The sequence below is a fragment of the Polychytrium aggregatum genome (assembly GCF_025602895.1).
Source record: "Polychytrium aggregatum strain JEL109 chromosome Unknown BJ171scaffold_15, whole genome shotgun sequence".
Taxonomy (NCBI): Eukaryota; Fungi; Chytridiomycota; class Chytridiomycetes; order Polychytriales; genus Polychytrium; species Polychytrium aggregatum.
The window spans coordinates 515,644-539,694 of record NW_026516217.1 but is presented as its reverse complement, the minus strand read 5'-3'; the positions used below and the strand labels follow the sequence as shown (position 1 = coordinate 539,694).

The following is a 24,051-nucleotide window of genomic DNA, read 5'->3' as shown; positions in this document are numbered from 1 at the left end:
GAATGCTGTACTCAGCGACCTTTCGTGCTGCAGCTTCGCCTGTTTTATACCAAGGACTCGGCTCCCCGCGAGGAGTTGTCAATGACACTCCCTCCATTCGAGCGACCCAGTGAAGATGACGTCCTGGGACAAACCCTTGGCGAGATCAAGCACTTTGTCGATTCTGCTGCGATACAGCTCGTTCCAGGTGGGAGGCAACTCGTGGATCGGCCGGGCGAGGATCCCGACTCGGCTACAAGGATATATTTGAGCGCAATGCACGCCCATCTCTCTGATACCCCTGATACTTTCGACCGGCTTCAGATGGTGGCATCAAGGTCGCTGTTTTCAGCTCATCACTCAACACCAGACTGGTCTTCACACTGTTGATCATGGCCTCGATTGCTTCGTCGAGTGAGTCGCCGGGGTTCATTTCCAGTCTGCGGACGAGATATGCGGTTGAGAGATGTATCGTTGTCAGCTTCTCGATAATGATGGATTTCCCTATCGAGGATGAAAGTCCACTGTCGCTGAGGAGCATCGCATGTTGGTCTTGTGTAGGGGCACTCGCTCATTGCAGACTCTCGAACATCCAGCCATTGAATGTACACAGGCATCCACAGTCGCGCTCTCCCGCCTGGCTCCAGATATGATGGCGGACAGCGACTACTTTTTGCGCCTGGCCAACGCCAGCTTGCTGCTGCAGATAGGATGGGTTACATCCACACGCCTTTTTACCCTGCATAACCTTGGCGAGAACCCCGAAAGCGCGGACGAGTTCAGCCACAAGAGCACATGTTTCATATGGGAGGAGTCGAGCAAGGTGAGCCCGGCCGTTGTTACATCAAATTCTCAAGCGCTGTCACCAGCACGGTGCCTCTGACTCTCAAGGACCGGATTATGTTCCGAGTTGCGCCGTGCGTTCCACGCGGTTCAACTCACATTTGATGAATTGAGGCGTTCTGACACAACATCCATGTTGCAGGAATGGACGATGGAGGCATGCCATTTTTCCATGTCATTGGCACAGTCCGCCCGCCTCTTTAGGAGCGTTGTCCACACTGAAGACGGTGAACCCGAAGATACGGTCGTGTCGCTTACTTACGAGAACGGGATAACCGAGTTCCGGAGCGGAAGAAGCCTCGTTCAAAACTACGTTGCTCGACCATTCAGCATGCCTCTGGCTGGTAAGCAATTGCAGACGCCTTCACGATGGAGCACCGCTTGGTGCTGGCGAGATATGGTGACCCCTCCGTAGATCTAGTTGTATCGATATCGATGCCTGGTGATTGTGTTTGTATTACTGAGCACGTTCTGTCTGCCATCGACCCAGGTCCATCGTCTGCTGATCTTGCTCCTGATATGAAAAATGCCAAGGCAATTGCTTTATCGCCAAATGGCCTTCTCGGCATTGCATTATTGGACAATCAGGATGATATCTTGGGAGGAACCTTCTTTTCCCTCTTTGAAACCAAGCTTGGACTTGATTCCGGTATGGTGACTGGGTTTGACCTGCTACGCCTTCCCGCTCTCCTGACCCACAGAGCCTCGTCGGGCTATTGCACGGGTGTGTCCCCCTCAAGCGCTGCACTGATAGCGACATCTCTTGTGAATCTGTGATCCCGGCATCCGGCCAGAGCCGTTGCTTGAGCGTCTCTGCAAAAGCACAGTAGTAGGGCTGTTGAATGGATATGACTGCTATGACAACATTCTGGTGCTCGTTCAACTGCAGCAGGAGATTTTGCGCGACCAAGGTACCTGCGAGGATATGCATGGATTGATCGTCGCTACATATTGCCCAGAGTTTGTGCATGGCAGGTACTGATGTATTCGTGAATGTCAACGGACAGAGCTTGCATTCAAGTTCCTGAGTCGGCTGTATACCAATTTGGAGCAGTCCCAGATCGCGGTGACCAAAAACAAGGGGTCGCTTGTCGAAACCATCCTTGCGGCCGTTGGATCTCCTGGGGAGTTGCACCGCCGAATCCTGTCCTTCCAGATGCGAGTGTACCGGTACGAGTGCACGCAGTTCTCCAAGAGTGCTGGAGGCTGCTTCGGAGCTGTTTCTTGGGCAGCTGTGGAGTGCTTCTCTGAAAGAACGTGATCCAGCATGGCTTTTTTTTGGGAAGGGATTGGATCTGCTTGGTCAACACCCACTCTGTCAGCCGTCGACTGATACAAATTGCTTGCAACTGTATCGAACTAGGTCGATCCCAAGATGTCAAACGTTGTTTTCGAATATTCACACCATCATCAGCCTGAGCGCCATGACGTTTGGAATGAGCTCTGCCATGCCTGAGCCCCAGCCAGTCAGCGACGCCATCCAAAGTATCCTGGATGATAAGATCTTCGAGTCCAACAAGTGTGACACAGTTCTTTACTCGCTTGTCAACAAGCACGTCTACACGGGATCGTCCATGTACTGGGTGGCTGCATTGGTATCATGGATCCTCGAGTATTGCGCCTACCTTGCTCGGCAGCTCTACCTTCTGCTGAATCTGAAACGCAAATCAAAGAACCTAGCAGGTAACTACGCATGATTGTCGTGATCCGACGAGCATCGACAGAGTTTGGATTGCTGCTATTGGGTGCGGCATCGAGGGACTGTTGGGAGCAGTCGGGAGGGGGCATCTCGACTTCGATCGGATATCGCTGTGGTCGTTTCGTTGTTGAGTTGCCACTATCATGCTTGCTTGAGCGTGTGCCGATTCGCCCTCGCTCTAACCATCCAACGCTGGCGGTATTGCCGACGGGACTCGCCCGCCGTCTCCCACAAGAAGGGCTCAACTCGGATATCCTGGAGCGTTCAAATCCGCTCGTGATACTGTTCCACCCCGGCTCTCGTCGGCTTTTGCAAGAAGCTGTCCTCTACTGCAAATACTTCAGGATCCAACTGGCATGCGTCGTCCGGAAGGAGCAAGCCAAGCTCAGCTCTGCTGGAAAAGGCGCTAAGCCTTCGCAAAACGCAATGGGGTTTCTTCGAAAGCTGGATCAAATGTTCATGCGCACCCGTCTGATGCTGGAGCCATTTGCCGAGTTCCTTTTCAAAGTGGACCGTATTTTGAGGCCGATCGAGACTCAGCTTCAAGAGCAGCATGGCCATGATCAGTGGAAGCAGTGCTGTGCCGAGATGCTCATCAAAGGCTCCGTACCGGCAATGTATTTCAGCAGCATTGCAACGATCAAGCAGCTGTTTGAAGCCAAGTCGCCGGGACTTGCCTTTGTGTGGACCAATAGCGGCGCGCAGCATGCCAGCCCAAACCTGACCGAGCAGCATCCGTCCAATCCCATGTTTGTGGGATCCGATGCCTCTCGGCTCTACATTGGCCGTATCATCGAGCCCTTCGATCGGGTTCAATCAACACGGAAGCGCGCTCGGGGCGATAGGGACAACGCCGCCTCTGTAAAGCCCGACGAGCCCACTCCCAGCGCCATCCAGGTGGTGAAGCAGCACCACGATATCATCACACGGCATCCAATTCTAACCCCCAAATGTGTTCGGCAATGCACTGGCTGCTTCCACTACTCGGGGGGAGTGGCCGATCTCGGCACTGTTGCCTCGCCAACCGTAATCAAGTTCAAGGCCGAAAACACCACCAAGGGTATCCGGAAGCCTTTCTTTGTCGAGATCCGGCCGTCAACTGCCGAAGCGGGCGCCGACCGGACCAAACAAGCGGTGCTGATGCCGCCGTGGGATCATCACTATGCTTCCATGTGTATATGTGGAAGCGACTGGAAGCGCGTCCATTGACGAGATTCTTGCTATGGAGAAGCATCGCTCGTACTGGAAGTATCAGGGGGAGGGCACTTGGATTTTCGGAATCTCTGGCTAGCGCTGGATGGCACACGTCCTCAAGGGTCTCCACGCACTCGTTAGTATTGGCGGGCGTCTCAGGCGGCATTCTACTAAATATACGAGGCCATTAAAATGGAGGCCGACTTGCGCACGACGACCACTCTCCCGGCTGCGTCGGCATTGCTAATGTGTGTGGGCTGCGGCGCATCGCTGCGGTTACTTGGCCCATTCACCGAGGCATCCTTGGATGTTCAGCGCGAATGCGAGTGCCTTCGGGATCGGAAAGTAATTACTAGGGCCCCAGCAGACCGCATCCCATTCACAGTTGACTACAGCAACTCGTTTCGGGGTGGACAGAGCGTATCAGCCTCTGTCCAGGCCATATCTGGTGTGGATACGTCGATAATACTTGGATCCGGGCCAACCACGAAGACCGTTCCCGGTCTCGCGCCAATTCGAGGACAGCAACTGCCACGATAGCTAGTAGCGCATGAGCAGATTACCCGCTCGGAGCAGCAATGAGCGGTACGATTCCATGCTTCTCTGCTGATGGCTGAAGAGCTGTATTGCTGAAAATGTACATGCTGATCGTCGACCGCAACATGGTGGGCTTGTCTTGGACCGGTCAGGTTGGAGCCAATACAGTAGCGGTGGATTGAAGGACATAAGTTAGAAGGGCTGTTCGGGCTTGGATGCTTGTTTGGCGGCTCTACGTTCCTGGTAAAACAAGCAACACCCAAGGGACCGGTTAGCTTCTGATTCTCATTTAGTTTTGCGGATACAGAGACACCCGGCGGAGGGATCGCTTGGGGGGGGGTACTTGTTCCCGTTTGCTTGTGGAGCAAGACATACCTTTCTCCAGGTGGCGATCCTGTCGGCCATGCCCGACATGTTTTCCCGGATCTTCTTTTGTCTATAGAGCCAAGGTATCGAAGGTAACACCGCGGTGGGAGTCAGTACCTGGTCCGTGGTTGGCATGGACCGTCCATGATCGACATGGGTTGTCCGCGGCGGGCGCGGCATCTCATGTTCTGGAGGAACCCTCGTCCCAGGCTCCAGATGCGGCTCTCGCGATCGCAAGCCGGACGCAGGACAATTACCGCTCGTATCGATCGACTTCGTGCTGCGAGCCCCGCGGGAGCTGTACGGTCTTCTCCTCCGAGACCTCAGGCAGACCGACGGTCTTGACAGGATCCAGCCCAGCCATCCAGCAAGCCTCGCGGATGCGCTCCTGTTGCTTCAGCGAGATCTTGGGTGGGCGTGGTCGGCCATCGAAGAACGTCGTCGGATGGAACTTGTCGGCCGGCGGCGGGAGGGCGATCTGTTTCAGAACCCAGTTGGTGGGCATCTTCTTGGGGAACCGGACGGCGTGTGCGGCGAGCTTGGGTGCAGACATGGTTTTGGAGCCGCTGTTATTGGAATCGGACGAGCCGGACGGAGATGCTTTGGACCGGGGGACGGGAACCTGTTGATGGAGCAGCAGGTCCGTTGGTAGAGCCGCGGATCAGTCGATGAAACAGCGGATCAGTCGATGAAACAGCGGATCAGTCGGCGGCAGGAACACGACAAAATCGCAAGCAAATTTTTTCACGCCCTGCTTAGCCGTGGCAGCAGCGCACAGAAACCGCGCACCACCACCAAACCGCAGCCGCGATCTGGTCGCCGTCCGGCAACCACCCAGCTTCGCTGTTCGGCAACGATCTCGATCTGCGACGGCAAAGCTGAATCGATCTGCGACGGCAAAGCTGAATCGGCCTGCGACGGCGGCCATATAGCTATCTGCTGGACCCGGGAGCCTGGCCCGTCTCCGTCTGAATCGAAGCCAGCCCGAACCCATCGCCGCTTTCATCTGCGCCAGCCTACGCCAAATATCCGTCTCGCATATCGTCGCATCTGTTTCCGCCCAGAGTTCATATACACCGCAGCATCATGCCTCTCCGGGCCCGCTTTCGTCTCGACCACACATCTGCCCCGTGGGCGGCGTCACAGTCTGTCGGTTCTCTCCGGCTACCTGTCTCTGTATACCGAGCTCACGAAGCTCGGTGCTATCAAACCTTTGTCGAATCCGCGGTCTTTCCACAGTCCTCTTCCAAGTACTGGTCCCGGACAGAGCCGCTTCGTCTTTGTCGCAGTGCAATCGCAAGTCGTAGTGGGCCCGGAAACAGACTCCGCGCCTCGTCAACACTAGCAGCAAACGAACCCCAAAAGACCGAGTACATCAACAAGCCTCTGTTTTCGCCATTCAACAGCAGCACGCCTGATCTCCAGCGACCAAAATGGCGCTCGGCTCGCTCGATGCACAACCGCATCATTCGCGAGACTCTCCGAGAGATTGTGCAGCTCATTTCCAGCAGCCCAATTTCCGAAGACAGGCATCGCAAGTACGACGAATCGTACCGGAGCACCATCAAACGGTTCTCACGCATCTTGCCGAAGCGGGACACCTCGGTTTTCCTCGACAGCTCCGATGACCTTCACCCAGTCCTGCAGAACCCCGCATGCTGCATGGTTTTGCTCTTAGTATGGGACTGGTTCACCGCAGTCAAGTCGACCGGAGTTATGGCCGATGCCCTTTGGGCGTCCATGATAGAGGCGCTGATGGAATGTACACGGCTGGCGCTGAATCCCTGTGTCGCCGACTGGGAGCAAGCACTTGCTCGTTTCGAGTCAACAGACAGAGGCAATCCCTCTGCGGCGCCAATCATGGCGCTTTGTCTGGCATGGAACTTTGTCCACAACGACCGGATCGACCTTGCCGAAAGAATCATACAGCGATGTGTCGCTCGTGGCACGCAAGAGCCATCGCTCCCGAACCTCGAGATTGCCTATCTCGGCATCGTAATCCGACACGCCATATTAATGAATCGCATCGAGCAGGCGCAAGTTGTGTTTGCCTCGGTGCTGCAGACTTACCGTGGCAAGGGTAGCTCTCCGGAGCTCGCCAGCCTGGTGCTGGACCCACTTATCAGTCACTTTGTTTTGCAAGACAAGCTCGAGACCGTCTTGGCCCTGGTCAGACAGATTCAAGAGCACGATATATCGCTGGCTCGCACAACTGAAAATCTGGTGCTTCGAGGCCGCTTCCGAGCCAGCGATTTCACAGGAGCCGCAAAGATGCTGGAAAGCATATCTGCAAGTAGCAAGCTCTCGGGTTTGGAGATCGAAACAGTCGTCACCGGGCTCTGTCAGCTGGGCTACGCCAACGTGGCGTATACGATACTCCAGGCTATCTCCGTCCGCGGTTCGATTACATCACCGACCTACAACGCCGTCATGATTGAGTTGCTCGCAAACCGAAACTTCCAGCATGCACTGGCGTGTTTCGACGAGGCCATTTTGAATCCAAGCTACGTCCCGTCAAGGCAAGTCCTGGTGGCCTTTATGCGCTCATCAGCACATCATCAGATGGTTCTGCACGGGCTGCGCTTCTATCGCCTCTATCTCCAGTGCGAATACGAGCCCACGATCAACTCGTACAACGCCTTGATCGAGCTCTTTGCCAATGCAGGTGATACTGAGACCGTCATGGAGGTCTTCACAGACTGTCTGATCGCGGGTTGGTCGCCAAACGTGCATACCTACTACGCCATGCTGCGAGGATACTCGAAACAGAATGAAATGATGAAGATTTCGGATCTTTTGGCCAAACTTCGACTATCTCGACAACCACCGACCTTGTCGATGATGAATCAAATTGCCTTCACTTTTTGCATGTCCAGGAGCCCTGATGACTATGCCGAATTCCTTAGATTCTTCTCGAACGAGGCGCTCCGGCTACTGAAGAACAGCTCGCTCAGACTGCCGCCTGAGTTCTTCATGGCTGTGGTGTCGACGATCTATCGAAACAAGGATTGGACGAGACTGCAGCAGGTCCAGCAGCTGATGGAGAACCACGAGATACCAATGACCAATAGCGTTGTTCGTATCCTCTTTGATGGATACCGCCGGGCCAAGATGGTCGACGCCGCCCTCCAGCTCTGCTACAGCAACAGGAACGTCTTTTCGATCGTGGCGACAGAGAAGCTAGAGCTGTTTTTCCGGACGCTATGTGCGAGCCCCAAGCACAAGGACGATGCACTCCAGTGGCTGCGTGCCTATTTCCTGGCAGGCCACCAGCCATCGTCCAACATGTATAACTCGCTCATCTACATGGCGATGAGCGCAAACGACTCTGTCCTCGTCGATCAGATTTTTGAGGAGATGCACCACCGCGGTATCGACTGGACACACGAAACCACCCTCTATCTTGCCATGCTGCACTACGGAGCCAAGCCGGGTGGCCTCGAGACCGCCTGGGATTGCTGGCGGCGCTATATTCCGATCGCGGAGCAAGATTCGGACGCTTCGGAGCGGTTCTTCCGGAAGTGCCTGAAGCAGATCCTGGTCGTTGCTCGGCGGCACCGCAAGCCTGAACTCGCTGAGGAAGTTTGGCGAGATTGCGAACGCGTTCTGGAAACCGAGCATCCAACATGGACGTTGTCTATGCCAGACGTGGAAGCGCTGATTGCAGAGGTCTGGGCAAAGTGGGCCGATGGACAATGAGGCGTTGGCGGCTCGAGGCGAGACCCTTGCCGCGGCCCCCAAATTTGAAATACAAGCTACCGCAGGAGCATTCCTGCCGATTCCACAGTCTGCTCGTTGTGGGTCGCCGATTCATGCTGCTTGTGGCAGGGAGCTGATTCATGCTGCCTTTGGCCAGCCAGCCAGCCAGCCATTGCATGGTTGGCCGCCCTGCAACCAGGAGGGCTTCCATGCGCGTGGCGCAGCAGCGCAGCTTCTCGCGTCTCGCAACAAGACAAACGCAAAAAATTTGTTTGTCGGTCTGCGATCGCCCAGGTTCTCGCTGCTCCCAGAACGATCGCACTCACCAAGCGCCGCAAGTCCGCACATCACACTGCACATCACACTGCACACTGCACACTGCACACAGCGGCTCCGGAGCTCAGCGATGGTTGTTCGAATTCGACTTTCCCGATGGGGCGCACGCAAGAACCCATTCTACGGCATTGTGATTGCCAACCACCGAGCGGCACGAGACGGCAAGACAATTGAGCGGGTGGGCAACTACAATCCCGTCCCCGATGCTCAGGGAATCAAGAATCTGGAGCTGAATGCGGATCGTATCAAATACTGGCTCGGCGTCGGGGCACAGCCATCAGATAAAGTGTCGTGGCTGCTAGCCAAGGTAATGGATAAGGGCACAAATCCATCCCGCTTGGCACAACAGAGGCCCAGACCCTCGGCGATGCTCTCTCGGATCGGCTGGATAGACAGACTGTATAGATTCAATGAATCTTTGAGCTCCGCGGATCGGCCGGAGATCGGGATCGGGATACTCGCGCTGCAGCAGGGTGGCATGGGGTCTCCGAGGGACTCAGTAGCTGCTTGCAAGGGCCTGGTCCCAAAAACTCTGCCTGCGACGTTGTCGTCGCTGCTTTGATCCCACACTGACTCAGCCTCCTCATCCAACGGCTACGTATACAGGCCAATCTGATGCCGCCACAACCACATCAGCTGGCGCACCAGGGATTATTCTCGCTCAATGATCCCAAGACTTGGGATGTACGAATAAGGGACGAGAACGGCACCGTCCTGGCTGATCTGAGCTCTGACACGGCCCGCGCTCGATACGACCGCCATCCCGATTTCCAGAACCTGCCTGGGGACCTGCCCACGCCTGTCTTCAGCCGGGTGACTTACGAGAACATCAAGCTGGACGGTGTGCCCCCAACTGCCCCACTCACCCCTGCGGAGGCTCTGAAGGTCCTCAAGGAAGTTGCTGGCCTCCGATAGAGACTGGTCGGCGACGGTGTAATTGCTTGGACGCCCGGGCGGTGGTACTGTTTTCATCAAGCAGGAGAGCAAGCCTGTTGACGTAAGGAGCAGCCACCCACTGCCAACGCAGGGTGCGCTCCGCCGTGATCGCTCATCGCTCATGGCTGTGCCGATCATTCATGAATACATTATAACACAGTGCGAGCCAGCTCTGCAGGCCGGTCAGTGACAAGTTCATATCGATCATAGATGCGCTCCAGCCACCACATCGAACGGCGATTCGCCCGTCTGGCGGATCTTGTATCAATCAGCCTGAGCAGGTCGGGCACGGGTGACGACATGCCCGTCCAATCAACGGGCTCCTCTGCCCGACACAATGAACATCCGCGCTGGTGAGAAAGGCCCGGCGATTGTGCGCCGCTGATGTGGGAACATTGAGTTTGCTCGCAAGTGCGTCCTGTTGGCGCCCGTCTTGCAGATAGAGCGCTCGTGGACACCTTTCCCCAGAATTCCTCGTCGCCGGGACAAATCATCCCAGCTCAGCAAGATCTCCGCATCCACTCGAAAGCCATTTGGCGCATCCGATCGCCTTGCGTGAGAAAGCCGATAATCCGTCACCAAAAGATAGCCCACAATTCCCAAAGCACGCGTTCTTCGCCATCGAGCACAGCCAATATTCCCGCAGCCCTGCGAGACAGTATGAGAGAAAAGGTGCTGTGGTTTTGATGTCGCGACACTAGTCACAGCGAGCGGTACATCGCTGGCCGTTCAGAGCCCGAGTCGTTTACTGGAAGCTGAGCATCGCGTGGTCCATCAAACGCACTGGATGTTCTAAGCACTCTGTCCTCGTTGATTGCGCGGCGGGTTTGGGACTGCAGGGACAAACCTCCACACTTTCGTCGTTGCCGAACAAGCCGAAGATTATATCATCGCTATCGAGGCGAGCTGCCGGAAACGATGGCCGTGAGGTGGGTTGGTGGCACTCTGGGCCGTCTTTAACAGTATCCCAAGGATACGCAAATGCGGCATCGTATAACATCATATAACATCATATAACATCATATAACATCATATAACATCATATAACATCATATAACATCATATAACATCGGATACCCTCCACTTGTCGTTACCAGAAGGCTATCACTGTGATCACCCGCGACAACATCCGAACGCTGCGCCCTCATCTGCCCAAGGGCACTCGCCGCGGCAACCAGGTTCTTGTTGTTCCATACGACTCCCTCCAGAGGGTTCAGGTATGTCCGTTGCGTTGGCTTTAACCGTCGAGGACGACACCCGTGCCGAGTTTTGCGAATCTTGACGGACCAAAGCGTACACAACCGACGCGCTTGTTTTGCGCAGGATGCCTCGGTATTTTTGAGCAAGGACGATCTGGAGAAGCGGAACGCCGAGCTGAATAACCAAAAACTCAAGGCTATGGAAGCCGCGAAAAGTAGAAAGGTATGTGGTTTGAGCCACTCGCCCTTGTGCAGAGTTTCTTTGTGTGCGAAAGTGGTTCGCGGCTAGCTGCAGGTCTATTGCGAAGGTGGCACTGTTTGTGCCTGGACCACCGAGGAGCATCTGGATATGTCTCGAAAAGCGACTTTGCCAGGTTGGCTCAACTTCGTCGCTTCATACACTCATCCAGGCCGCCATGGAAGAGTACGATCACCAGAGGTCGCAAAATGCAAAGCTGTCGGAGCTGGAAAAAGAAGCCAAAGATCGATCCAACTATCTGCTCGCAAAGGCGCAAATGCAGTTGGAGGAGCAGGAGGACGAAATCAAGCACATGAATGAAATGATGCTCTACGCCAAGTGTGTGGCCATTCGAGATTCTCAAGTCGAAGAGAAGGTGCGCGAAAGCAAGCAGGGCGAAGGAGAGGAGAGGACACGGAGCTCTCAATGATCTGGCCCTAAAGTTACTGCCAGGGATGTCGCTGACTAGGTGCACTCTGAAACTGGCGTATGCTCGATCCATTGCAACTAAACTGGCAATTCGCACCGAAATCGTGCAGAAATCCATCATGAAAGAGCGGAAAGATGAGGAATTCCGGCTGGACATGATGATGGAGACTGATAGAGTGAGCGAGCTCAAGAAACTGAAGGACCGAGAAATCATGCGTATAGAGGGTACGTATTTGTCGAGGGAGGGTTGGCTCGGGATGGCTTTCCGAGGACGCCGCCTTATGAAGTCCGTGACTACGGCTGAGGTTGCGGCTGCCACTTGGGATCGCCGGCCCAGATATTGATCAGTTGACCGCGACTGACAAGCGAGAGAGGCAATGTACATGGACCTTATATGAACAAGCATCAAACAGCTCACTCAAACTTTTGGATTGTTTTCAGAACTCCGCAAAGGAGCCTCGAAGATTCGAGCCCAGATCGAGGAGCGCAAGGAGGCCGCGCTTCTCGAGCAGGAGCGACGGGACCAGGAGACCAAGCAGATCCTCAAAGCCATTGCCGATATGAATGAGCAGGATCGCCTCGAGAAGCAAAACAAATTCAAGGCCCAGAAGCTCCTAATGCAAGAGGTAAGAGCCGCTGACTTGTCGTGACAGCGCTCACGGGACCAAATCGAACCAATGGCTAAGGCTGTACTGTGGCCGTCGGATCCAAATAGGTTGTGAAAGCGAACCAGGAATCCATGGAGCTTAAGCGCCAAATCAAGCTCAAGGAAGAAGAGGAAGACATGAAGGTGCTGCAGTATTTGCTGGAAAAGGAACGACGTGACATCGAGAACGACAAACTACAAGCTGCCAAGAAAGCCGAGCGAGAGAAGGAGCTGGCTCGGCTACGGGCAGCCCAAGAGAAGGTATGTCGTACTTTGGGCTGGATTAGAAGCATTTGATGAACATTTAGAACAGACCCATCATCAATACTTACCCAATCGATGCCGACACTGTTCAACAGATGTCTGATAAACAGGCCCAGCAGGACGCTCTTCGTGCTCAGCGAGCATACGAGGCCTACGAAAGAGACTGGCGAAGGAAAGAGAAGGAGATTGCGGAAAAGCACGCTGCTCAGGAGCAAGAACTGAAGGCCGAGCGAGCCAAGCAGCAACAGGCACGCGAACATGCCATCGCAGTAGAGGCACAAAAGATGAGGGAGGAGTTTTACGAGAATCTCAGTCGCCAGAAAGAAATCGAGTCCAAGCTCCATCTCGAAGACGTGAAGCGTGCTGAGCGCAACAAGCAGTATTCGCTTGAAGTCAAGGTACGGCCCTTTGCGCAGATGAAGCCTCGGCGAGTGATTGAGTAAATCTGGACTGCTTCGGTAGAGAGCCGTGACTCGATGTAGAGGAACATTCAGCGCCAACTGATCATACGGGTGTCTGGATGCTGCCAGGCCCAAATCAAAGAGAAGGAAGAGGCACGCCGCCGAGAACGTGTCGATTTCTTCATGGAGGGTGTGCGCCAAGCACAGGAAAGGACCGAGAAGAAGAAGAAAATCGATCAGATCAAGGAGCGAAAGATTCAGGTACTTTGTGAAGCATAGGATGCCCCCCTAGTGCGCGAAATGGGCATTCAACCCCTACGGGTCGCTAACCATTTGACTCTCTACATTAAACTCAGGAACTGCGGGGTCTGGGGGTGCCGGAAAAGTACTGCAAGGAAATTGAGCGTAAGGTTCACATGTCCAACAACCTCAAGATCACGGGTCCTTGAGCCTAAGAATGCGCATAGTCGGGATCTGTGGGGCAAATGAATAGTTCAAGCTGACCCGGACAGCAGGCAATGGCAAGCACCTCCCTGCATTTCCAAGACAATCAGTGAAGTGCCATGGATATTCAACCTTGTGGAAGAGCTGCCAAACTTATTGAATAATAAAGAGTGAATGATTAATATAGCGTTCATATCAGTCGAATAGGCATCCCATTTTGTGATCGATTGGCTTTGGTTTTGACGAGCTGTGATCGTTGAGCCTGCATCTTGGTGGGACGGGCCAGTCCTGGCCGGCTGGACTCGCTGTGGCGCAGGATCTGTGCCGCTCACATGACCAAGGAGGCCCCAGCCGCACACCACCCCGAATCCAAGTCGGTCCTGGGACAGCATCCCTCGCCTGTTCTCATCCCCGACGCATCGGAATATCTACCATGGGCAGCCGCTCACCCGAACGTCGAGGCAGCTCATACCGCAGCGACCGACCGCAGAGCCGCTCTCCCCCACGCAGAAGAGATAGAGATGAAGATCGGGAGCGGGATCGCCATCGAGACCGGAGTGCCGATCTGGACCGAGACCGAAGGCAAGATCGAGATCGAGGACGAGATCGAGGACGAGATCGACCTGCTGACGACGATCGCCGCCGATATGCAAGCAGATCACCATCTCCCAAGCGACGTCGCGATGCAAGCAGGTCACCATCTCCGAATCGATCTAGAGATTCGCCGGAAAGATCTCTGTCGCCCTCACACTCTAAGCGCAAGCACGACGACGACTCGGACGATGACTCGGACCGCGGTGGCGATGATGGCTCGTACTCTCGCAAGCACGGCCAGAAACACAAGAGCTCGAAATCCAAAAAGTCCAAGAAAAAGTCCAAGAAGAAGAGAGAGACTTCTGCGGAGCGCCGAATCCGCAAAGCGGAGGAGCGGGTTCGTATCGACAGAGCGCATCAGGGTTGTCCCAGAGCAAGAGACGAGAGGCTTGCCCATCTCTTGTTTACATCCCTATCACGCCAACGAACCGCCAATTAACGACTTGCGCTGATATACAGCAACTCAAGGAGGACCTCCAGAAGCAGAAAGAGTCCCAGATCGCTGCCCAAATGAGTGCCACGCTTGGCTACACCGACAAAGACAATCCATTTGGCGACTCAAGTCTGTCGACAAAGTTCATTTGGGTTCAGAAGATCAAGAAAGAAAAGGTCATGGGCATTACATCCGAGGATAAGCGACGCGCCGATGCCGAGCGGAGACACGAGCTTGAGGTAGGAATCGCCGTTCTGTTCGATTGGAGCGGGTGTATCTTCTTTCGATCGCACAGCCTGTTTGCAGCGATACTGGCGAGCCTTCTTCCTGGCTGTGACTTGTGTCGGAGACTGATGCCTGCAGCGCTGCAGGGCCAAGAGTACATGGCACACAGACACAGAGGATATGCTAAGGCACCCCGATCTTCTTGCACCATAGCTCGAGCTGGCAAAGTTGAAGAAAAGGCGCGAGGAACGAGAAGTTGAGATGCAGCTCCGCGAGCAGGAGCAGATTCGCATGCAGAGAGAGCAAGATCGGATCGCCTTTGGAGACTGGGAGGAGCGTGAAGCTGGATTCCATCTCCAGCAAGCCAAGAAACGAGCTCAAATCCGCATCAAGGAAGGCCGGGCCAGGCCGATCGACATCATGGCCATGAATCTCTCGTTGGCGACCGACACCGAGGTCGCGGCCGAGTTCGACGCCCTTGGACTCGAGATGGACCTGGAGGAGCCCTATCACATCTTTGAGAACATTGGCGAGTCCGAAGTCGAGGAGCTCTACAAAGACATTCAGCTCTATCTCTCGCTGGAGAAGGACGAAAACAACCGCGCCTTCTGGGAGGCCATGATCATTGTCTGTGATGACGAGCTGTCACGACACCGAGCCAAGGGCAAGCCGCGCACAGGCGTCTCGCTGCAAGTCGAGCAAGAGATTTCTGCGATGCTCAAGGGCAAGACCTTTGATCAGCTCCGCATCTTGCAGAAGCAGGTCGAGAATAAGCTTTCGAGCGGTGAAGCTCTGGACTTTGAGTACTGGGAGGCCCTGCTCAAGTCCGTGATTGTTTGGAAAGCCAAAGCCAAGCTCCGCGACATGCACCAATTCATGCTCCATCAGCGCCTCACCAAACTGCGAGAGCAGCAGCGTGCTGAAGCCGAGAAAGCGCAGCATGAGCTGAGGGAGCAGGTTTCTCGCCCCATGACCAGCATTTCTGCCTTTGGACTGGCACGGGAAAGCCAAGCTGTCGCAGGAGCAGAGGACGAGGGCGACCTGGAGGAGGAGGAGGAGGCTGAGCTCTACGATCCCTCGATGAGCCCCCGCATCAGCACCGAGATCGACAAAGCCGATGCCGACTTTGACGTTGTCGACGAAGACGCCGACTTTGAGAGCCTGGTACGTCCCCTATGCGGCTGTTCTGCACAACTGATGAGGTGTGATACTGGATCGACTCAGGATCGCCGCCTTTGGCAGTAGAGCTGCGATCTTTGCCGCGCTGTCCTGCCAGCTCACTCTGTCGATGCACGCCTTTTTGACTGTCAACACAGATGAAGCAGCGCATCTTCTTGCTCAAGTCACAGAATCGGTCCATACCAACTTCATCCGCCAGATCGATTACTGCAGCGGCCGCGCAGTCCTCGATGGCAGTAAGTGCACCGGCGATGGATCCGGAGGCCGCATTTATCAAGGAGTCGGCCGCCCGGATGGGGATCGACGAAGAAGAATTCAACATCGAAGACATGGGCGCAACAGGCAGCCAGGTAACGTGGGGCGTCTATGGTCTGTGACAGCGCATCAATGTTTTGGTGACCATATGTGTACCTCTCAAGCCTGACCCCTCCAATCCCTCTGATGCTGGACTGCAGACCTATCTCTGGCAGGACAAATATCGGCCCAGAAAGCCGCGATATTTCAACCGCGTCCACACCGGCTATGAGTGGAACAAGTATAACCAGACGCATTACGACAGCGACAACCCACCACCCAAGGTCGTCCAGGGCTACAAGTTCAACATTTTCTATCCGGATCTTATCGATAAAGCCAAGGCACCGACTTTCAAGATCATTCGCGATGAAGGCTACCCCGATACCGTTATTCTGCGCTTCATGGCCGGCCCACCGTACGAAGACGTTGCCTTCAGGATCGTGAACCGAGAATGGGAGCACTCTCACAAGAAGGGATTCCGCAGCTCATTTGACCGTGGCGTTTTGCAGCTCCACTTCCACTTCAAACGCCAGTTCTATCGTCGCTAGTACTCGATCCGCAGCCAACCGAGTGCTGGATCAATGCCGCTTGTCCCGAGCGGAATACGCAGCCCTGGATGATGCGCAAGATATACTCCTACGTGTATTCGCCATACCAACGGGCCGTCTCTTGGTATGACGCACCTGCCAGCGACCACGACCAATAAAATGCGGATTGTCCGATCGATGATCAGCTGTGGCGGCAAAGCCATGCTGGCACACGTCTTGGACTATCTCTTACATTGACCAGGGGCGTCTATGCCAGCCGCTTGACCTCAAAGAATCTACAGGGACAAGAGAGTTTACACATGAATGGGGTGTCGCCGTTGTCTCTGGCTATGTGCTTGGTGATGCTATCGATCCTAACGACGAGTAAAGTCCAGGGGACTAGTCCATACCGAGTCAAATAACCGATCTGGATAGCCGAGGCAACGATCACAAAGAGGGCTTGGGCAACTGACCACCAGGCAACTCGCGAGTTAATGCTCTCTGAGGCTGTATCGTGCAACAGAGACATGTATCGGTCAGCTTTCGACACCCAGACTTAGCGATGCCTCGCGCCGTAGTTGGCTGCATCAGTATCCGCTCCTGACCTCCCGCAAGCTGAAGTTGAGATTCAAGCGCAAAGAACTGGACTTACTGGCTTTGTGGTTGACAAGACTCTCCCTGTTCAGAGTCTGTCCATCTTTGATGTCGTGGATGTTGCTCGAGAGAGCACGGATGAGGTTGTAGATATCCCGCATATGCTCTGTTCACCCGTCGGCCAGACCATGACAGCAACGGCGTTAGATGGGCGATTAGCTCCAGCATGCGAGCAGGCCAAGAGGCTCTCCAATTGTGTGCTCGCAATGGTTTGACGATCTGATGCTGTCGGTATGCCGCGAGATGTTCCCACCAACGATGCCAAAGGCAAGCCGAGGCGAGACACGGCTCGCCTTCGGGTCGGAAGTCGGGATCAACGAGGACTACCGAACAGCGGGAGCGACCTCGCTGATGGCAAAAATGGGTCATGGCATTCAATGACTGTGCTCGACCAGGACCCGGGGCTCCTGCCATCATTACCTGTGTTGCCGCCGGAGGACTCGTACTCTCGTTCCTTGAAGAGCTTGCGTTCGTCTGGTCCGACGGAAATGAACGACATGCTCTTCACGGCACCGGACATGCTGTTGAGGAAACAGTAGGAATAGTGGCCCTCTTCGATGGCATCGAAACCAAAGTTGGAGTTGGATTCTTGGGTGATTTTGTGCAGCATCTGGCTACTGGGGGTAAGAATCTAGCAGCCATCGGACGCGCCAGCGTCAGTACGGAAGAATGCTCTGCAGCAGCCTGCGGCAGTCGCAGCGGGTGCGCCATAATGTCTCGATGGCGAGCCATACCCAAAAGTCGATCAGCATATCGCCGCCGCTCGAGACTTGGAAAGACATGTCGAAACGATCGCCTTTGTTCAGGTAATCAAAATAGCACTGTTTCTGGTGACTGCCCAGGTCGATGTGATAGAGATTAGAGGCCGACGACGACGAGATCAGGGCGGCCAAGAGACAGGCCAAGGCCAGTATGGCAGAGACAGCGCGGGACATGGCTCAGCCGACTCGATCTTGGGACGCAGCTGGGGTGAGAATCGATGGGCTGGCTCTTGAGACGGCGCTATTTGGCGACGACGGTAAGCGAACAGCCTTCCTGGATGGTTGGCGATGAGAGAGAGAGAAGACCAGCGCGTGCTCTCGCCGGCTCTCGCTGTGGCCGAGAGGGTCTCGGCGGCAGGAAGAGGGCCAATCGCGAGGCGGATCGTGTCGGCCAGGGACGCGCCCGGCCATGATGCTGAGCAACGGCGCCGAGATCGTCGACGACCATTGACAGATGTTCAGTGGCAGGCAGCAAGTGCAGGGCAGCGAGTGCAGGGCAACCGGATCGTCGATTTACGTCGCGGTGCTCGGCCATGATGGAGCAAGTCGCCTCAAATCCCGCCATTCGCCGATGCCATCCTTGCGCTTGGCCCACACCAACGCACCACCCGCTCCCTCGCGCAGCCCAGAATGCTTGTCAATTGCCGCCAGAGATCGGCGAGCTTTGTTCAAAATCGGGCCCCACGAAAGCCAGCCGCTCTCCGGGGAGCCGCTGGCTTTTGCGTCAGCGAGCAACAGCGATGAGGAGGATGAACGCGGCGACTCTATCCAGCTTATAGGATACGGTAATGAGTTGTACTATTCGGGGCATCCCGCTTCTGTCAGAAATAAGCTAGAGAAAATGGAAAAAAAGGGAGGGGGTTCACTCTTTAGTGGTGATGGTCATCGTGCTCTTGCTCGTACTTGAAGACGTTTCCGCAGTGGGGGCAGCGGTCGTGCTTGTGCTGAGGGTTGAGGGTAAGCCAGACGGCCTCGTGAGACTCAGCGGGGAAACCTACAGAAACGCAAACCGAGAGCTCCAGGTTAGGGCGGCCAATACACAAAATACATAGTGCATCCAATACGCAAAATACGCAAAATACGCAAACGGAACCAAAAAAAGCCAGAGCGGCGTGTGATCAAAGCGCCGAGACTGATGGCTTGCAGCACCAAGCGCAAGGAGATCCCTTCTCGAGTCGCGGCGAGGCTCAAGGGAGCATCGTTGCCGCACATGCTCATATCGCGATGCCTTTGTCGCTGATGCTATCGAAAGGTCCTTGTGCGGAAGTACTTTGGGGGGGGGTTGCCACACGAAAACCCGAGGGAGAAGCACCCAGAAGCACTCTTGCCCTTGTCCAGAGTAGCCATCATCGCACCACGCCACGGGAATGCAGTGCTTGGTGCCCACTCCATGGTCTCTGGAGGACCTCAGATCTCGAGCGAAAAGAAAGCGCCAGTCAGTGGCGATCAAAATAGAGTACACACCGGTGCAGGCAATGTAGCGGACGGGATCGACACCACGGAGGACGATGGGCTCCTTGACGGTTCCAGCCTTCTCGAGGTAAATGGGGTGCATGTCTTCCCAGGGCTCCTCGCCCTTGAGGTACGTCAGGTACTCGTAGCGGTGGGCACCCGTGGCGACCTCGTAGTTGGTGGAGATGGCGCCCTCGCGAGAGAATCCAGGAGGAGTGGTGGCATCGGCAGCCTTGTGCTTGTCGGGGGTGGCGGCTGCTGACGACAGGATGCGAGGTCGGCGATGATGATGATGATTCGTCGAGACAAGTCGAGTTTCGTGCAAAATCCAGTGAGACAATCGTAACAGAAAAGTTTCAGCACACACTGTTCCTAACTGACCCGAATGAGGGTCGTACTTGCGGCGCGTGGATGCCAAATGGGCACATGATACGATTCGCAGACCAGCGAGCCAACGCCTTGGCCAATGCGTGTGCGTATGCGGCCGGATGCGTGTGCTGGTGTCGCTGATATCGCTGGATTGCAGCGAGTCGGCTACGAGCATCGATCCTCGGCATTGTCAGCAAGATGGCGCGGCAGCGAGTCGGTTACCTTGGGCGACCGGGCGGGCGACCGAGAAGGCGCGGCGGAAGGCGGGGGCAGCAACCCTGGGGAGCGAGCGGCGGAGAGCGAACATGGCGATGCCGAGCAGAGCAGACGACGAAGAGGCAGGTCCTGGAGCGAGCGAAAGAGCAAAAGACGAACGGTGTTGCCCAAAACACACTGGTTTAAAAGAAAAAACGAGGACGGGCGAGAAGCAGCGAGGCACGGGCGAGGGACCGCCAGCGAGAGCCGCCGAGTCATCGGCGGTCACCTGCGGCGCGGCACGGTTCTGTGGCAGGCGGGCGCTTCTGTGGCGGCTGCAGAATGAAGTTCATTTCGCGCAAATCTCGCGCCAATACTTCCATTCGCGGCACCATGAGTCTGGTCGCGACTTGCTGATCTGGGGATCGCCTGGGGAGAATCTGGGCAGCACCCAAGCAGGACCATCCATCCGCGCCCACTCCGCCTCTGCAATCTCGTTATGATGCTGTCCCAGCTGCAGTCTACGGCCGCACGTCGGCTGGTCCTGGGCAAGCTGCCTTGGAGCCCGCTTTCTCCAAGACACAAATCATCCGCCACAGTCGTTGGCCAATCTAAGCCCTCAGTCATTCGCATTCCGACACGCAAGGTCTCTCTCTCCGACGTGGAGGGCGAGCTGCTCATCTTCGAGCACAACAATGGCCGATTCTGGAAGTTTCAGTATATCAGCGCTCTATTCCAGTGTGCGTTGATGCTGACCTGTGGCGCATTCGCATACAGAGAATTCAACTTTGGAGAAAAGTAGGTCGACGTCGACATTCTTTGTCCTGCAGATTCATGTCCTGGCCTTGCTGGCAAGGCTCACTCCGGGCTCCACGGCTGCGATCGCATATCCAGCTCGACCGCCTCGTCGTTCTGGAAACGAGTTCGGGGGCGGACTCTCGGACCCTGCTCGACGGCATTGCGCCTACTCAATCGCAGCTCGCATCGCTAACGTTCCCCTTTGCTTCAAGAGCGCAGAAGAAGGACTCGGCAATGCCGCGCTTCTTTGAGAAGTTTAGTCTTTCGGGCGATGTTCCATACTGGTAGGCTGGTTGTCGGATATGCTGGGCGATTGAGTCGCCCACGGCAATGTCTCTGAGCCACACCAGTCCAAGCAGTGGCAACGAAACTCACCGATTGTGGATCGCTGCCTCAAGTCGTGGCTGTTTGATCGTCTGGCAGCCCCTCTGGGCCATGCGGTCCTTGGGAGAACAGCGAGCTTACTTTTGTGCGCTGTCGCTTCAACTAGGATGAAGACATATGTCCCGCCATCGTTTATGGCCTTTGGAGTCTGCTTCCTTGGCTTTGTCCATCTATCGGCATCAAGGTGAGATCGCCACCGGCGGCGGAGCGGGACTTTGAATACTTGTCGTCAGCGTGCCCGTTCTGATTGCGTTGCTTCGGTGATCTGCCCAGATATGTCCGCACGGCGTACATCCGCAACAAGGGCTCTGAGATTCTGCTGGAGACCAGCAACCTCGTCGGCAAAAAACTGCATGTGGCCGATGCCTACAAGGTCTCAATTCGAGAGAAGATTGTCACCAACCAGGGTAGGCTTGGCCAGTATCAGCTGGCCCTGTTGCCTGTGCAGCATCGCGGGAGCGTCTCCTCCACCTGGCCATGTCAACTCTGCGTTATCGCACTATTTCGGTTGTGCATTGGCTCGGCATGCAGCCTCTACTTCACAGTCGAGTCTGACACACTCGGTGGTCCCCCGTCGCAGGCAAGTCTCGGACAGAGGGAGCGGTTTCATCCGAGGCCCCGTGGTATCTCAGACCCTTCCACCAACACCGAAGCACCTACGTTGTGCTCCACACGGACCAGCAACGATTGCTAAAGTTCAAGATGGACCGCAGTGGCAACTTTGTGCGGCCCGAGTTCTTCGATGCAATGTTTTTCAAACCATAGATGCCAGTAAAGTGACTTGCGACGAGGACAAGCACGGCCAGTCCGGTAGGGCAGTGGGCCACCCAAGAATGCACAACCAAGGCGGATGTTGCTGCAGTAGGGGAGGGTACTGCGACAGAGCATGAGCTTATGCCCTGCCCTGCCCTGCCTCGAGCTACCAAGACAGGCGAATGCTTGGTGTGTGAGCAGGACGACCACACATGCGGCGACGTATTTCTTAGGATGCTCCACTCGAAGCGACCGGATTGCAGCGAGACATTCGTCTTTTGAAGAGTAGGAGGCGTCCCGTATTCTCCCATGTCCGCTGGGCAAGTTGGCCCTGTCCGAGCGATTCTGTTGCTCTTGGACACATTCAGCCCGCGGGGGCTTCATTCGCGGTCCCCCAGCCCAGTTCGTCCTGGATCGGCGCGTGCAAAAACCTCGCCCGCAGGCCCACGTCCCAGCCGGGAGCCTGGTGCAGACATCGCAAGAAGGGCACACGTGCACGGCGCTCTGGCTTGATGGTGATGGACGAGCCAAGGTGATCTCGGGGTGATCTCAGGGATATATTCACAGCCATCAAAATTTCCCTGAGACCGCTGGTGTGCGTCTATCGCAAGGCAACGGGAACAGAAACTAGAAAACATAAACAGGATGCGGATGAGGCCCGAATGTGAACAAAGGACAAAGGGGCTGGGAAGGACTCGGTGTGGTATCGGAACTCGAGTGGAGACGGTGCCAGGACTCAAGCAGCAATAGGGACGCTGCCGGCGGCGCTCTCCACCGACGACACCGTGTGGGGAAGGACTAGGACTGGGCACGGAGATCGCTGCGAAACATATCCAGTGATGCTGCCTGCTCAAGAGATTGGCGCAGACGCAGGCGAAGTGTCAGCAAACAGTCATCAAGCAAACAATCTCGATGTGCTTCCACACGGCTACAGCGGCATTGCGGATGCGACCGGCCACACCAGGATTACTTACCAGTGCCGGGAAGAACACCGTGAGCGTGAGCGCCCATGACAACAAGCCGAGGGGAGCGCTCGTTGATTTCCATCATGATGTAGCCCTTGGCGTCGCCGTGAAGCACATTGAGTGAGATCTTGTTGCTCACCCCGCTTGACTGGACAATGTCCTTGATAAAGCCGGTGAACTGCTGAGTGATCTCATCGATCTCACGGTGCTCATAGCTGGTCTTGAGAGCGGCGACTGGGTGTGGGGATATTATCGAAGAAGAAACGGTATTGAGGGCATCAGAAACTGGAGAGTAAGAGACACAAAGACAAGTGCAAGTTCCAGCACCCAAGCGAGCAGTCATTGCCGGAGGACTTACAGAGCGAAGGCTTGATGATGTGGAGAACCTCGACCACGTCGTCGGGCTGCACATTGTGTTTGAGGGCGTGCAGGATGACGGCGCGCGAGTGCTCGGAGACCGAGTCAACGGGGATGAGGACAACGTTATTTTTGGCCATTTTGGTTGTAAGAGAGAGCTGGAGCGCTGAGAGGCTAGAAGATAGGACACGAAGAGCTTTGCTTTGGAGGTTCTGAGGCGAGGTGGATGGTGGTGTGGGAAGCCGGGTGAGGGATACCCTTTTATACTTTTGGAGGATCTTCTCGCCGCCTCCACCGGCGTCGACGCAGCCACCCCGGCATGGCCATGTGGTGGTGGGGCGGCGAGGCCTCGTGGCGACAGACGGCTTCCTTTCTTTGGCGAGGACAAGGCCGGGAGCGATGACGAGCCACCTGGGGAGTCATTTGACCGCAACCTATTCAGAATTGGTTTGCATCAGTCCGCCCAGTACTGCGCCTACTGTTCCTGCTGCTGTTCTTGGTGCTGCTGCTCTTGTTGGCCTGGCCGCTGCCTTTGGATGCCGCTGGCGCTAGCCGGGGCCCCGGGGCCACGCGGCCGGCCTCGCTTTCCCACGGCTGCCCAAAACGGCAGCGCCGCTCCGGGTTTGGGTCATGTCTCATCGCCGGTGTCCCTCCTGGCGGGCAGGCAGCGCTGCCGGACACATCCCGCATCCAATCGAGGGGGTCTGGCCAGGCAGCGGACGGAGTCATGCGGCCGGCGACAGTAATCCCACCAATGGATTCAAAGTACTTTGCGAGTGGTTTAGGTTGCACGAAGCGTGTGTGTTTGTGCTTCCGTCTGGCCGCCAAGCACAACGATGGCGCTGCCGCACAGACACAGAGGCCAGGCAGCGCCTCTCCTCCTCCTCCCGACAGATTGTTT

General features: G+C 55.8%; 11 protein-coding genes across 11 annotated transcripts; 7 read left to right on the top strand and 4 right to left on the bottom strand.

The window, feature by feature from the left end:
- Window positions 1-264: 264 nt before the first annotated feature.
- Window positions 265-1,891, top strand: BJ171DRAFT_72681 (uncharacterized protein). Its single transcript, XM_053115853.1, has 4 exons — window positions 265-802; window positions 965-1,166; window positions 1,313-1,471; window positions 1,617-1,891. Exons 1-4 carry the CDS (start codon window positions 524-526, stop codon window positions 1,802-1,804), a joined length of 828 nt encoding a protein of 275 aa, XP_052967448.1. The 5' UTR covers window positions 265-523; the 3' UTR covers window positions 1,805-1,891.
- On the top strand, window positions 1,892-3,769 carry BJ171DRAFT_72682 (uncharacterized protein). Its single transcript, XM_053115854.1, has 3 exons — window positions 1,892-1,992; window positions 2,186-2,505; window positions 2,760-3,769. The coding sequence occupies exons 1-3, from the start codon at window positions 1,979-1,981 to the stop codon at window positions 3,728-3,730; spliced, it is 1,305 nt and encodes a 434-aa protein (XP_052967447.1). The 5' UTR covers window positions 1,892-1,978; the 3' UTR covers window positions 3,731-3,769.
- Window positions 3,770-4,304: 535 nt separating this feature from the next.
- On the bottom strand, window positions 4,305-5,317 carry BJ171DRAFT_441565 (uncharacterized protein). The gene is made up of 3 exons (XM_053108078.1): window positions 4,876-5,317; window positions 4,628-4,688; window positions 4,305-4,492 (listed from the first exon to the last, which is right to left on the bottom strand). The coding sequence occupies exons 1-3, from the start codon at window positions 5,169-5,171 to the stop codon at window positions 4,445-4,447; spliced, it is 405 nt and encodes a 134-aa protein (XP_052967446.1). The 5' UTR covers window positions 5,172-5,317; the 3' UTR covers window positions 4,305-4,444.
- A 160-nt stretch (window positions 5,318-5,477) lies between these two features.
- Window positions 5,478-8,409, top strand: BJ171DRAFT_501856 (uncharacterized protein). Its single transcript, XM_053110722.1, has one exon. It carries the CDS (start codon window positions 5,705-5,707, stop codon window positions 8,315-8,317), a length of 2,613 nt encoding a protein of 870 aa, XP_052967445.1. The 5' UTR covers window positions 5,478-5,704; the 3' UTR covers window positions 8,318-8,409.
- Window positions 8,410-8,606: 197 nt separating this feature from the next.
- BJ171DRAFT_458494 (ribosomal protein S16 domain-containing protein) lies at window positions 8,607-9,793 on the top strand. The gene is made up of 2 exons (XM_053108380.1): window positions 8,607-8,960; window positions 9,260-9,793. The coding sequence occupies exons 1-2, from the start codon at window positions 8,724-8,726 to the stop codon at window positions 9,566-9,568; spliced, it is 546 nt and encodes a 181-aa protein (XP_052967444.1). The 5' UTR covers window positions 8,607-8,723; the 3' UTR covers window positions 9,569-9,793.
- Window positions 9,794-12,364: 2,571 nt separating this feature from the next.
- On the top strand, window positions 12,365-13,387 carry BJ171DRAFT_72638 (coiled-coil domain-containing 19). Its single transcript, XM_053115851.1, has 3 exons — window positions 12,365-12,763; window positions 12,896-13,027; window positions 13,123-13,387. Exons 1-3 carry the CDS (start codon window positions 12,461-12,463, stop codon window positions 13,213-13,215), a joined length of 528 nt encoding a protein of 175 aa, XP_052967443.1. The 5' UTR covers window positions 12,365-12,460; the 3' UTR covers window positions 13,216-13,387.
- A 256-nt stretch (window positions 13,388-13,643) lies between these two features.
- On the top strand, window positions 13,644-16,483 carry BJ171DRAFT_423128 (mid region of cactin-domain-containing protein; the record flags this gene model as incomplete). The annotated part of the gene is made up of 5 exons (XM_053107582.1): window positions 13,644-14,141; window positions 14,285-14,476; window positions 14,676-15,626; window positions 15,806-15,991; window positions 16,097-16,483. 5 exons carry the CDS (start codon window positions 13,644-13,646, stop codon window positions 16,481-16,483), a joined length of 2,214 nt encoding a protein of 737 aa, XP_052967442.1.
- BJ171DRAFT_72615 (emp24/gp25L/p24 family/GOLD-domain-containing protein) lies at window positions 16,462-18,164 on the bottom strand. The gene is made up of 5 exons (XM_053115850.1): window positions 17,851-18,164; window positions 17,537-17,747; window positions 17,115-17,222; window positions 16,873-16,969; window positions 16,462-16,758 (listed from the first exon to the last, which is right to left on the bottom strand). The coding sequence occupies exons 1-5, from the start codon at window positions 18,049-18,051 to the stop codon at window positions 16,731-16,733; spliced, it is 645 nt and encodes a 214-aa protein (XP_052967441.1). The 5' UTR covers window positions 18,052-18,164; the 3' UTR covers window positions 16,462-16,730.
- Window positions 18,165-18,508: 344 nt separating this feature from the next.
- Window positions 18,509-20,051, bottom strand: BJ171DRAFT_501849 (cytochrome c oxidase subunit VB-domain-containing protein). Its single transcript, XM_053110721.1, has 3 exons — window positions 19,921-20,051; window positions 19,342-19,584; window positions 18,509-18,871 (listed from the first exon to the last, which is right to left on the bottom strand). Exons 1-3 carry the CDS (start codon window positions 20,003-20,005, stop codon window positions 18,747-18,749), a joined length of 453 nt encoding a protein of 150 aa, XP_052967440.1. The 5' UTR covers window positions 20,006-20,051; the 3' UTR covers window positions 18,509-18,746.
- A 341-nt stretch (window positions 20,052-20,392) lies between these two features.
- Window positions 20,393-22,319, top strand: BJ171DRAFT_615992 (uncharacterized protein; the record flags this gene model as incomplete). The annotated part of the gene is made up of 5 exons (XM_053115344.1): window positions 20,393-20,691; window positions 20,724-20,975; window positions 21,182-21,259; window positions 21,349-21,482; window positions 21,656-22,319. The coding sequence occupies 5 exons, from the start codon at window positions 20,393-20,395 to the stop codon at window positions 21,838-21,840; spliced, it is 948 nt and encodes a 315-aa protein (XP_052967439.1). The 3' UTR covers window positions 21,841-22,319.
- A 162-nt stretch (window positions 22,320-22,481) lies between these two features.
- Window positions 22,482-23,461, bottom strand: BJ171DRAFT_72586 (uncharacterized protein). The gene is made up of 3 exons (XM_053115849.1): window positions 23,152-23,461; window positions 22,803-23,027; window positions 22,482-22,674 (listed from the first exon to the last, which is right to left on the bottom strand). The coding sequence occupies exons 1-3, from the start codon at window positions 23,288-23,290 to the stop codon at window positions 22,565-22,567; spliced, it is 474 nt and encodes a 157-aa protein (XP_052967438.1). The 5' UTR covers window positions 23,291-23,461; the 3' UTR covers window positions 22,482-22,564.
- Window positions 23,462-24,051: the final 590 nt, after the last annotated feature.